This window comes from Triticum aestivum, chromosome 4B (assembly GCF_018294505.1).
Source record: "Triticum aestivum cultivar Chinese Spring chromosome 4B, IWGSC CS RefSeq v2.1, whole genome shotgun sequence".
Classification (NCBI taxonomy): Eukaryota; Viridiplantae; Streptophyta; class Magnoliopsida; order Poales; family Poaceae; genus Triticum; species Triticum aestivum.
In genome coordinates, this window is record NC_057804.1 from 488,442,585 (window position 1) to 488,454,582 (window position 11,998).

The window sequence follows — 11,998 nt, forward strand, 5'->3', positions numbered from 1 at the left end:
GCGGGGAATCCACGTTAGAACATTCATTGTATGTGGAACATTTTAGTCAATAGAATACATTAGAACACGAATTCAGACGAGGAGATCTGGTTAGTCACATACGTAAATGGTAAACTGAAATGGTTACAGACTTCACACAACAGTGGTAGAAATGGAGACCGTGACCAAACTCAGAAATTAAAGATCTGTACAAATCGCTTCCATTCTACTTTCAACTGAAACTTCTGAGAGCCACGGTCAGGTTCCTCACGAGCTCAGCCGCGGACGAAAAGCCCTCTTCGATCTGCACAAAACTCAACATGTCAATCTTCTGATCGTGCATTGAAAGCCTATTTTCTTGCAAGCTACAACCGCATTTGCGCAATGGAGAGAGGCCTTGCCTTGGCCGTGATGGTGATGTTGAGGCAGGAGTCGGTGAACGGGACGACGTTGGTGTTTATGATGGAGAGGCCCTGGTTCTCGAGCTCGGAGAGGACCATCACCAGCACCCCTCTCCTCTCCTTGCAGCAGATTTTCAGGAGCGCCGTGTGCCCCCGGATGCTGGCCTTGACGGCCGGGCTCGAGTCCTCGGCCGCGTCCCCGGACCCGCTGGGTCCTGCTGCGTCGTTGTCGGCGGCGGATATGCGGCACTTGCTCTCGAAGACGGTGGTGGACTCCGACGACCTCCGCGAGCCTTGCTCCTCCAGGGCCTTCACCTTGTCCTCCAGCTGCTTCACGTAGTCGATGGTGCTCCCCAGCAGAGAGATCTTGTCTGTCTGAAAACAATGGCGAAGGGTAACTAATTAAGCTCGGCGCGGGCAGTTGGTGACCACATGAATGCAGCCACGTTTCCTTGTCATGCACCTTTTTGAGGCCGGGGACGATGGTGGCCAAGGACACGAACTGCTGCTGCAGCTTCTCCCGCCGCTTGCGCTCGGCGATGACGTGCTCCTGCGCGTTCGCCGGCGCCCTGCTCCGCCTCTCCGGCGCCTGCAGCTGCATCGTCCCTTCCACGCCGTCGTGCTGCCAGGCGCCTCCGGAGAAATTGAGGGTGCCAGCCTGGCCAGCGCCGAAGGAGAGAAAGTTCGACGACGGCGGCGGAGACGGCTGCCCCAGCTCGTTCTTCACCGTCGCCGATCCGAACGGCAGGTTCGGCAACGACGACGAGCCACCAAAGCTTGGGAAATCGGAGCTTCGAGATGGATGGAACGACGGGGTCGCCATCGGCGACGTGTAGTACTGCTCTTGATGGCCAAGCAGCGGCGGCTCCACGAACTGCTGGTCCATGCAGTGGCGTAGCTAGCCCAACATGCCAGGGTGGTCCACCAATGCAAAATATTCACATAAATATATTTATTTATTATAAAAAATATATTTTTCTCTATGCTATATAGATTATGGGGAAATTCCAGGGTGGTCCATGGACCACCCTGTCCACCCCCTAGATACGCCACTGGGTCCATGCCGGGCGCGGGGACCCCTTCTTGCTGGTACATGTACGCCAGCTCCTCCTGTTCCTGAAACCAGCCATTGCAAGAAGAACTTATACTACCTTAAATTCACAGCATGTTAACTTTCAGGTTTCAGATGCCACAGGTAATCAGGACCAAATGCGCTTACCGTCTGCGTCAGCCATTGATTTGGTTGCTCCATTACTGGTCACTGCCCACAGAAGAAGAGCTTGATAGTTAAACATACGCTCACAAGCGCAGAGGAACACCAAGCTTATAGAGGAGTAGAATTTGTGGTCAAGACATACCTCAAACCTCTGTTCTCTTCTCTGCTCTTCTTTCTTGACTTGCTGTCGTGTGTACAAACAGAAGAAACAGGCATATATAGTGGTGTGAACTTCCGGCCGGTGCTGTTGAGAAGAAGGCGTTCACGTGCTCCATGCACTCGCAGATAAGGTCAAGGTACTTGCACGTTTGGTCCGCTCCACTGTACGCGCTAGTGTTGACATCACAGCTCCGATCTCTCAAGATCTTAATTCCACCCGGAGGATTTGTTATCTGAAACTGGTTTGTAAACAAGACCTGTCTGAAGATTCAGTAGGTTCGCTGACAGTGACACTCGGATAGAAAGTGTGCATGCTTGCCTGACGAGGTCTGTTTCACTAGAAAGTACTCCCTCCGTCGCATAATGTAAGACATTTTTTGACACTAGTGTAGTGCCAAAAACGTCTTACATTATGGGATGAGGGAGTACAATCTAAATGCTCTTATATTTCTTTACGGAGGGAGTACACGACAACCGCAAATAAGTTTAGCAATTGTTATATTGATGGATGGATTGGTAGTTCTACTGAATCAGTACGCGCGCGTGTGTGTGTGTTTGTTTGTGGAATGATCGGTTGATTTGATTTGTTGTTGGAGCGATCGGGACACTTTTGTGAAGGGTGTGCACGGTAGGTTGAAGCGACGGCGACATTTCTGGAGGACCTGTTCAGATGGCGTTGGAGGGCAAGCACAGTTTATGAAACTCCACTAGTGTGCATAATAATAATATACTGTACTCTATAACAATGTCATATCATTTTGTTAATTGGTTAGGAGATCCACGCGATAATGGCGCGGCCTTTTTTATGCTGAATCTGCAAGCTTTTTAGATTACAGTAGCAAATCCCAAGAAAGTAGCTTCAAATCAAAGTGCAAATAGAAGACAACTGTTCCGGACCAACTGGCTGCAAAGTCCAAACCTGAAGAAGGCGCGAGAAGAGGACAGATGACTCATTTGTTCTGCCTTGATCCTATCAACGAGGTTAGGGCGTTAAGCCACTAGATTACATATATGGCATGTTGTTTGCTCGCGCAACTTGGAGTATTTTGTCTGATCCACATGCAAAAGCCAGCAAATCTGACCCAGGTGCCGTCTCAGGCGAGGCAAAAAAAATGATGTTGGACAGTAGGTACCTAACCATCTAAATGTAAAATGTTTCACCTGCATGCTTGCATTTTGGAGTTTTGGTAAATGTCACCAGGAACTGTGTATTTTTCATTCAGGTGTCATTCTGATTTTGACAGCTATAGGGTAGGGTGCATCATCTTCATGTTAAAACCAATATTCTTATGGCCGTATGCATCGTTCTGATGCAGAGGCTGAGGATCTCCCCTTTTTCGAAAAAAAAACAATATTCTTGAAGCTACAATCATGTGGTAACTAGGAATCACACCATCATGTTCCTAATATATACTCCCTCCATTTACAAATATAAGATGTTTTAGATATGAGATCTCTTTAGATATTTCTATATGGACTATAAACGGGCAAACGAGTGAACAAACACACTAAAATATGTCTATATACATCTGATTCAAAAAAAAATGTAGAACTTCCTATATTTGTGAACGGAGAGAGTAGTACATAACTCAATATTAAAAATTCTGCAACACTATTAACAAAAAACAGCAAGCTTAAGCTTTGGTGTCACCTTTCGGCTGGCTAACATTGCTTCCAGGAGCAACTTGGCTACATATGACATTATGATGCAATTTGTTTCCCTAGATTTAGTGGCTTCTTGTAATTCTAAATTGCTCATCTCCCAAAACCACATGGCTCATTCACTAATTAGGCATGCAGTTGACTACATTTATAGACTAACGTGGCCAACTTGATCAACAACGGCACAACATAAAACTCTAGTCTGTACTACTCCATCGTTTTTCATGGCGTTTTTAGCAGGTCTAGTGCACCACCGGATTGCCAGCGTCAACAAGTTACTCCACTGGGCAACTTGGATTAGCTACACAAACTACAACCACATGCAAATGCCATGATTAAGGACCTTTTCGGCTTAACTTCCCTAAACAACCGGTTAGCAAACTTTGAGGAGGTGTTCGTGCTTGAGACTCTTGCGTGTGTCAACTTGTGCTATAGGACCATCTTGTTGGCACATTGCATTCGGATCGTATCTGAATATTTTTGTCAAATGTACAACTGAACCAAATGGCTCCAATGGAAGTAAACAATCGAGAAGACTGGTCTTTAGAGTTGTCAGGATATCATAATTGAATCTTGGAAGACGATACTGTTATCATAGATATATAAAAGTAAGACTGTGGGTTTGACAATTAGTTTTATTCATGGCGAAGGAATCAACAGGGACTTCCCTTGCAATTTGCAAAATCATGCAAGTTGTTCCACGGGAACTTTTTCTGTCATCAACATGGCAACATGGTCTGGTAAAGTAAGATGTTGTATCAAGATGAAGTCCCAGTTTACTCTTGGTACATGCGTTAAACCTAAGGAACAGACATTTGTTAGAAAAAATGTTCAACCATTTATTAATAATAAAAACATAAAAGTAAAGTGGAAAAATATATATAATAGAAAAAACCCGAAGGATATGCTTGTTTCATGCTTTTTGAGGCGCCCTCCAAACCTTTACAAATTTTGGGGAAAATATCAAATTAATTTCTCACCGAACACTCCTACCTCCTAGGATTCTCCAACCTCCAAGAGTAAGACAATCGAAGGAAAAGCTTGGAACCTGCTCAAAATCATGAATCTGGTTGGTCAAAAGAGGGAGGAGTAGATCTATGCTTGGTGACATCCTCTCTCAAATCTCTCATGAATCCCTCAAGAAACCAAATATTTAGGGATGAGGAAGTGTATGTAACGACCAACGTTTCCAGGTTATGGTTTTCGTGTGTTCTGTGCCATCATCTGGACCAATTCGCCGGCATACACGGTACAGATGTGATACCAAACACAAGTCATCTTCACTACATTGCATGACCCAGAATGTAAATGAGTCTTACAAACTTCTAGCGAGAGGCTAGTCAAATAAATAGTCTTACAATCACATTGAGTTCTTAATGGCGGAAATGAAAGCCAATCCTAAGATAGTAGTTCTTGATAAGGCTCCATCAACACCACGGGGAAACATGTTGAGTGGAGGCACGAGACCCTACGTAGGACTAGTCTTCATAAAAGATACCCGCAGCATGATACTTTGCAGCCACTGGGTCAATACATTGAATGTACTGGCAAGATCCACACTTGTATAACAAGCCTATCTCACCTACATGCATCTTGGGAATAAGTGAAGTTAAAGGCTCTTTGCATAAAGCAATAGGTTTTATCTTAACTTTCTATATAGGTGGATCTACTCTATACAGAGGACATACTACATCTCACAGCAATTCATAGTAATACCTGCGCCCACTGTGTCACATACCAACCCTAGACCATTGAGGTCGCTTGAACTACGTCGGTATTTCCCCAAAGAGGAAGGGATGATGCAGCAGAACTTCGGTAGGCATTTCCCCCAATTATGAAACCAAGGTTATCGAACCAGTAGGAGAACCAAACAACACTATGTAAATGGTACCTGCACACAAAGAACAAACACTTGCAACTCGACGTGTAAAAGGGGTTATCAATCCCTTCCGGATAACGGTGCCAGAAATTCGCACGTTGACGGGATAAAAATTGTGATAGATTGATAGCTACAAATAACGGCAAATAAAACTCAGCAAGGTATTTTTGGGTTTCTGATAATATAGATCTGAAAATAAAAGATGCAAATAAAAAAAGACAAATAGCAATGTAGATCTGCAAATATATGATGGAAAATAGACCCGGGGACTGTAGATTTCACTAGTGGCTTCTCTCAAGTAATAGCACATGGTGGGTAAATAAATTACTGTTGGGCAATTGATAGAACATCGAATAATTATTGTTGGGCACGACCGAACCCATCACAAAGCACCTCTTCCCATGGCAAAAAAAATCAATCTAGTTGGCCTAACTAAACCAAAGATTCGAAGAAGAAATACGAGGTTATAAGTAATCATGCATATAAAAGATCAAAGAAACTCAAATAACTTTCATGGATAAATAGATCTGATCATAAACTCAAAATTCATCGGATCCCAACAAACACACTGCAAAAAAAGTTACATCAAATAGATCTCCAAGAGACCATTGTATTGAGAATCAAAAAGAGAGAGGAAGCCGTCTAGCTACTGCCTATGGACTCGTAGGTCTACAATGAACTACTCATGCATCATCACAAAGGCACCAATGAGGATGATGAACCCCTCCGTGATGGTGTCTAGATTGGGTCTGGTGGTTCTAAAATTTGCGGCGGCAGAAATTGTGTTCCGTCGACTCCCCTAGTGTTTTTGGATTTATGGGGTATTTATAGAGTAAAGAGGCGATGCGGAAGGCGGCCGAGGTGGGTGTTGACACCAGATTTTGGCACGGTCAAGAACTTATTTAAGATGGCCCCAAATGGAGAAGTGATCTACATGAAAAAGTTCCATATTTTTGATATGAACATCTTTGAAGTTTGGGTCATCGCCATCCGGTTTCATCTCGAAGGCCGAAACTATGCTCAAAGTACTAAGATCTTATATTCAGATTACAGTTTGGCTGATTAAGCCCCCAAGACGACCTCAGATGGAAAAATGATCTACACGGATTGTCTTCATCTCGTCGAAACGATCAATTTTTATATAAAAATCGTCCAAATCCGAGTTCACATGCAAAAATTAGAGCAATAGGAGTGCAGCCCTGTCACGAGGCGAGATGTGGCGCGCCCCACCAGACACATGTGTGATGGGTAGCGCGAGGAAATAGCTTGTTTTGCGCGACCGATTTGATCCTCAAGATGACCTCCTATCAGAAAACGTTCAACATGAAAGTTGTTCATCTCGTCGAAACGGTCAAGATTGCTTTTGGGCTAGTTTCCATCCAAGATCGTTTACCAACATAAAAAAGACCCGCAAGGTGCAGCCAGTTTAAACCGAACAGTTTTGAAAAGTTCGGACAAACCAATCCGAATTTGACTAGGGTTTTGGACGTGAATCCAAGCCTTTGCCTTGCACGGGAAGTCCAGCCGCATCTTATATATCTAAGGGGTGACGACCAATTAAACAACACACAATCGATCAATTCATCTACCACTTTTATTTTTTATCTTTTCTCCTTAACCCTAGTTCTTCTTCTTCCTTGTACTTCGTCTGTTCTTCTTGTTGCAGGGCGGCGAACCTCGAGGCCCTAGGGGCGGTCAGGTCGACCTAGGGCAGCCCATAGCCTCCGCGCGCCCAGACGGAGTCCCTCCCGGGCGTGTGGGGTTTCGGGTCCTCAAAAGCACCCGCCGGATTGCCTGTGTACCGCGCTTCCGGCTGGGTCTCCTTCAACATGAGCTGCGATGCATCACCCTCGGCGTTGGAGGTACACGGTGACGTGTTCGTGTGCGAACAGTGGGCACAACCCATGAGGCACGCCTGGGCCCCCAGGCGCGCCTAGGTGGGTTGTGCTCCCCTGGGAGCCCCCTCTGGTACTTCTTTGGCCCAAGTGGTGTCTTCTGGTCTAGAAAAATTCTCCAAAAAGTTTTGCTGTGTTTGGACTCGGTTTGGTACTGATATTCTGTGAAGTAAAAAACAAGCAAAAAAATAGCAATTAGCACTGGGCACTATATCAATAGGTTAGTCCCAAAAAATGATATAGAGTTGCTATAAAAAGATTGTAAAACATCCAAGAATGATAATATAATAGCATGGAACAATCAAAAACTATAGATGCATTGCAGAAGTATCAACATCCCCAAGCTTAATTCATGCTCGTCCTCGAGTAGGTAAATGACAAAAACAGAATTTTTGATGTGGAATGTTGTCTATCATGTTCATCACATTCTTTTCTTTTGTAGCATGGACATATGAACTTTTATATGGTTCAAAGCAATAGTCTAGTTTTGACATGAAGATTTCAATACTCAAGCATTTTTTTCGCGAATACGCTCAAAGGCATATATTTCCATTGATAGGTAGAAGAGAGTACAGGGGGTGCAGCCCCAATCAAAGTACACTAGCAGGCGTTGAGGGGGCTACAGAGGAGCAGAAGAAGAGAGGGTTGCTCAGCCCAAGAATACAGGGTCATGTTACAGGGATGATCGATGCTAATCCTACAGCTCCGGCTCGTCCCCAACGCCGGGCCTCGTCCTTGATGCTCGTGAGTAGCTGGCCATGGGAGGGCTGCGCATTGTCGAAGATGATTGCGTTCCTTTGCTTCCAGATAGCCCAGGCTGTGATGATGGCGAGGGAAGCAAAACCCTTGCGAAGGCAGTTGGGGGTGGCAGAAGCGGCATCAGACCACCAGGAGAAAAAAGGCGCCGTGCCATCGGGTGGTAGCACAGGAAGACGACACCAGGAGAGCACCTCATGCCAGGTGATGTGAGAGAACGTACAACCCACGAGGATGTGGCGTAGAGTTCCATCCTCCTGCGAACAAAGGCCGCAAACCGGGTTGTGTTGCATGCCTCTCCGAGCGAGACAATCAGCGGTCCAGCAGCGATTTTGTGACGCTAGCCAAAGGAAGAATTTGATGTTGAGAGGTGCCCAACTGCGCCAAATTAATTGCCAGGACTGGGCAGTCGTAGAGCCGAAGAAGAGCGCGCAGTAGCAGGATTTTGCAGAGTAGGAGCCGTTCGCGGTCCATTGCCAGGTGATTGTGTCCGGGGAGTTGGAGAGGGAGACCTCCTGGATATGTCGCCAGAGGTCGATGTACTCAAAGGTGGCCTTAGGCCCAAGCGCGCCCTGGATATCAGATATCCAAGAGCGGTTCTCGATGGCCTCGCAAACCAGACGCATGCGCCGACGCCGCTTCGAGACGGAGGCCACAATCTTGGGGGCGAACTCGACGATAGATTTCCCTCGAAGCCAGTGATCAGTCTAGAAACGGCATGCCCTCCCATTCCCCAGCTGCCAATGGGTTGAAGCACGGAAAATCTGCTGGGCCTCGGCGTCATGCGTCAGATGCAGGTTCCGCCATGGCTGCGAGTCATCCGTGGCCTGAAGCCAGAGCCACCGCGTGCGCAGCACCGTGCCCGCATGCTGCAGGTCGCGCACGCCTAGCCCGCCAAGATCGATGGGCCTGCACACCTTTGCCCAGCTGACCAGACAACAGCCCTTGCGAGCATCTTTGCAACCTTGCCACAGGAAATCTCGTATGATTCTCGTGACCTGCTTTAGGGTGGCGGGGGAGATTGCAATCGCCATGTGGATGTGGGTGGGAATCGCAGTGAGGACGTGCCACACCAGGGCCAAGCGCTCACCGCGCGAGAGGAAGAAGGCCTTCCAGGTCGCGAGCTTGCGGGTGAGCTTGTCGACGAGGGGAAATAAGTCACCGGAAGAAACTTTTTGGATGGAGAGTGGCAGCCCCAGGTACTTGATCGGGAAAGTTGCCACGGGACATGCCATGGCCTGGCCAATGGCCGCAACTTCATCGTCAGAGCAGCGGATGGCCATGGCAGAGCACTTGGCAAAGTTAGTGCAGAGGCCGGATGCCTCGCCGAAGGCATGGAGGAGCGCGCGAACCACGCTCAGTTCGGCCTGGTCGGGGTGACAGAAGACAAGAACGTCGTCGGCAAACAGGGAGATGCTGGTTACCGCGTGCCTAGCTGTGAGCCGGCGCAAGATGCCATTCCGAGCAGCGTGCTGGAGGAGGGAGTTAAGATTGTCGATGACGATGGCGAAGAGCATCGGGGAGACGGGGTCCCCTTGGCGCAAGCCGCAGCCGTGAAGAATGGGAGGCTCGGGGTTCCCATTGATAAGGACACGGGTGGTTTCTGTCGAAATGAGGATGGAAATCTAGGCACACCAATGATGACCAAAACCCAGATGAGTGAGCGTCTCCAGGAGGAATGGCCAGGCCACGGTTGAGGGAGTCCTGGATTAGGGGGTATCCGGACAGCCGGACTGTATACATCGTCCGGACTATTGAAGCGTGAAGATACAAGACTCAAGACTTCGTCCCGTGTCCGGATGGGACTCTCCTTTGCGTGGAAGACAAGCTTGGTGATCCGGATATTATATTTCCTTCCTTGTAACTGACTCCATGTAAACCCTAGCCCTCTCCGGTGTCTATATAAACCGGAGAGGATGGTCCTTAGAAGGCCGATCACAATTACAATCATACCATCATAGGCTAGCTCTTAGGGTTTAGCCTCTACGATCTCGTGGTAGATCTACTCTTGTACTACTCATATCTTCAATATTAATCAATCAGGAAGTAGGGTTTTACCTCCATCGAGAGGGCCCGAACCTGGGTAAACATTGTGTCCCTTGCTTTATGTTACCATCAGCCTAAGACGCACAGATCGGGACCCCCTACCCGAGATCCGCCGGTTTTGACACCGACATTGGTGCTTTCATTGAGAGTTCCTCTGTGTCGTCGCTTTGAGGCTTGATGGCGTCTTCAATCGCCAACAACACCATCCAGGGTGAGACTTTTCTCCCCGGACAGATCTTTGTGTTCGGCGGCTTCGCCTTGCGGGCCAATTCGCTTGGTCATCTAGAGCAGATCGATAGCTACGCCCCTGGCCACCAGATCAGGTTCGAAAACTTGAACTACACGGCGGATATTCGCGGAGACTTGATCTTCGATGGTTCGGCCCTGTGCCAGGAGCGCCGGACAGTCACGACGAGCACGGCCTAGACCTGCCATCAGACAATGCTCAGGACATCACCCCTGCATCAGCCCCGGATCTAAATCCGTAACAGGTTGCGTTGCCTAAGGACGGAGGGGTGGGCCCCGCCTCACGGGCCACATACTCGTCGGCGTTGGAGTCGAACACGGGTCTCACCTCTGTGGAGGCCTGTAATCCCGGGCCCCCGGACTCGTATCCGGTTGTTGGTTCCGGTCCGCATACCCTCGAGCCAGTCAAACCAGGTTGGGCTCCGGTAATGGAGTTTACCACTGCGGACGTCTTCCAGCACTCGCCCTTTGGCGACATGCTGAACTCATTAAAACCTCTCTCTTTGTCAGGAGACTTTGGGTCAAACTATGTCCGGCCTGAGTGGGAAGCAGGCGACGAAGGAATTCGTTGCCCACCCACCACCCACTTCATTGCCATGATCGATGATTTAATCGACGTTCCTGACTTTGACTCCGAAGACATCGACAATATGGACGACGATGCAGGAGAAGCCCCAGAATCTCTGGGGCGCGGGACTACTACCTTGTCACACGATATATAAATGGTGGATACGCCCAAGAAGGACGACTGCGATAATCCGGAAGATAAAACACCCGGACAAAAGCCAAAATGGTGGCGCAGACGCCGCTCAAAGTCCAGCAACAGTAAAAATAGCGACAAGAGCGCAAGAAGGGTCGATATACCAGTAAACCCCGAAGGCAATAACGACCACATGGACCCAACGATGGAGCAGGATGAGCCAGGTCACGCCAAACCAAGTTTGGAGCAAGCACCCGATCACACTGATCCGGCGGGACGAGCTCATGAAACCACCCCAGGACAGGAACATAGTCCGGACGATGATCCATTCATCAACCCGGAAGAACGTGTGGAACGAGATAACATCCACCGAAAGCTTATGGCCACAGCAAGAAGTCTAAAGAAGCAGAAGCAATGGCTCAAAGCCACATAGGAAAAGCTCAGTCGCAAATGGAATAAAGTGCTAGACACTGAAGAAAGATATGGCGACGATCGCCATACAAAAAGCTATCCAAAACGCAAGCTACTGCCGGAATTCGACGACGAGGCCATACCACCAAAGAATAATACAACCAGGAGACCAGACGTACCACTCCACAACCACAACAGAGCGGCTACTAACACCACGCACGATCTACGTGACAAGCTGGATAAGAAGGCCGGTGCAGCCAGGTCCATCTATGGATCTAAAGGACACACCTCGGCGAGGGACTATGGTCACCCAAATGCTCATACAAGCCAAATACCAGTTCGGAATAAGCACCGGACACAACAACAGCCGACTACATGCCACGACGCGCCCAGATACAGAGGGGCTGCTCACCCCCTGTGCTTCACAGAAGAAGTACTGGACCATGAATTTCCACAAGGCTTTAAACCTATGAACATAGAGGCATACGACGGAACGACAGACCCAGGGGTCTGGATCGAGGATTTTATCCTACATATTCACATGGCTCGTGGGGATGACCTCCACGCCATCAAATACCTTCCCCTCAAGTTGAAGGGACCAGCTCGACACTGGTTGAAAAGTCTCCCCGAAAACTCAATTGGAAGTTG

The 11,998-nt window shown here is 48.1% G+C and overlaps 1 protein-coding gene across 1 annotated transcript; it reads right to left on the reverse strand.

Annotated features, from left to right (window-relative positions):
- Window positions 1–344: 344 nt before the first annotated feature.
- LOC123095033 (transcription factor bHLH18-like) lies at window positions 345–1,752 on the reverse strand. Its single transcript, XM_044516866.1, has 4 exons — window positions 1,600–1,752; window positions 1,434–1,496; window positions 844–1,257; window positions 345–755 (listed from the first exon to the last, which is right to left on the reverse strand). Exons 1-4 carry the CDS (start codon window positions 1,630–1,632, stop codon window positions 345–347), a joined length of 921 nt encoding a protein of 306 aa, XP_044372801.1. The 5' UTR covers window positions 1,633–1,752.
- Window positions 1,753–11,998: the final 10,246 nt, after the last annotated feature.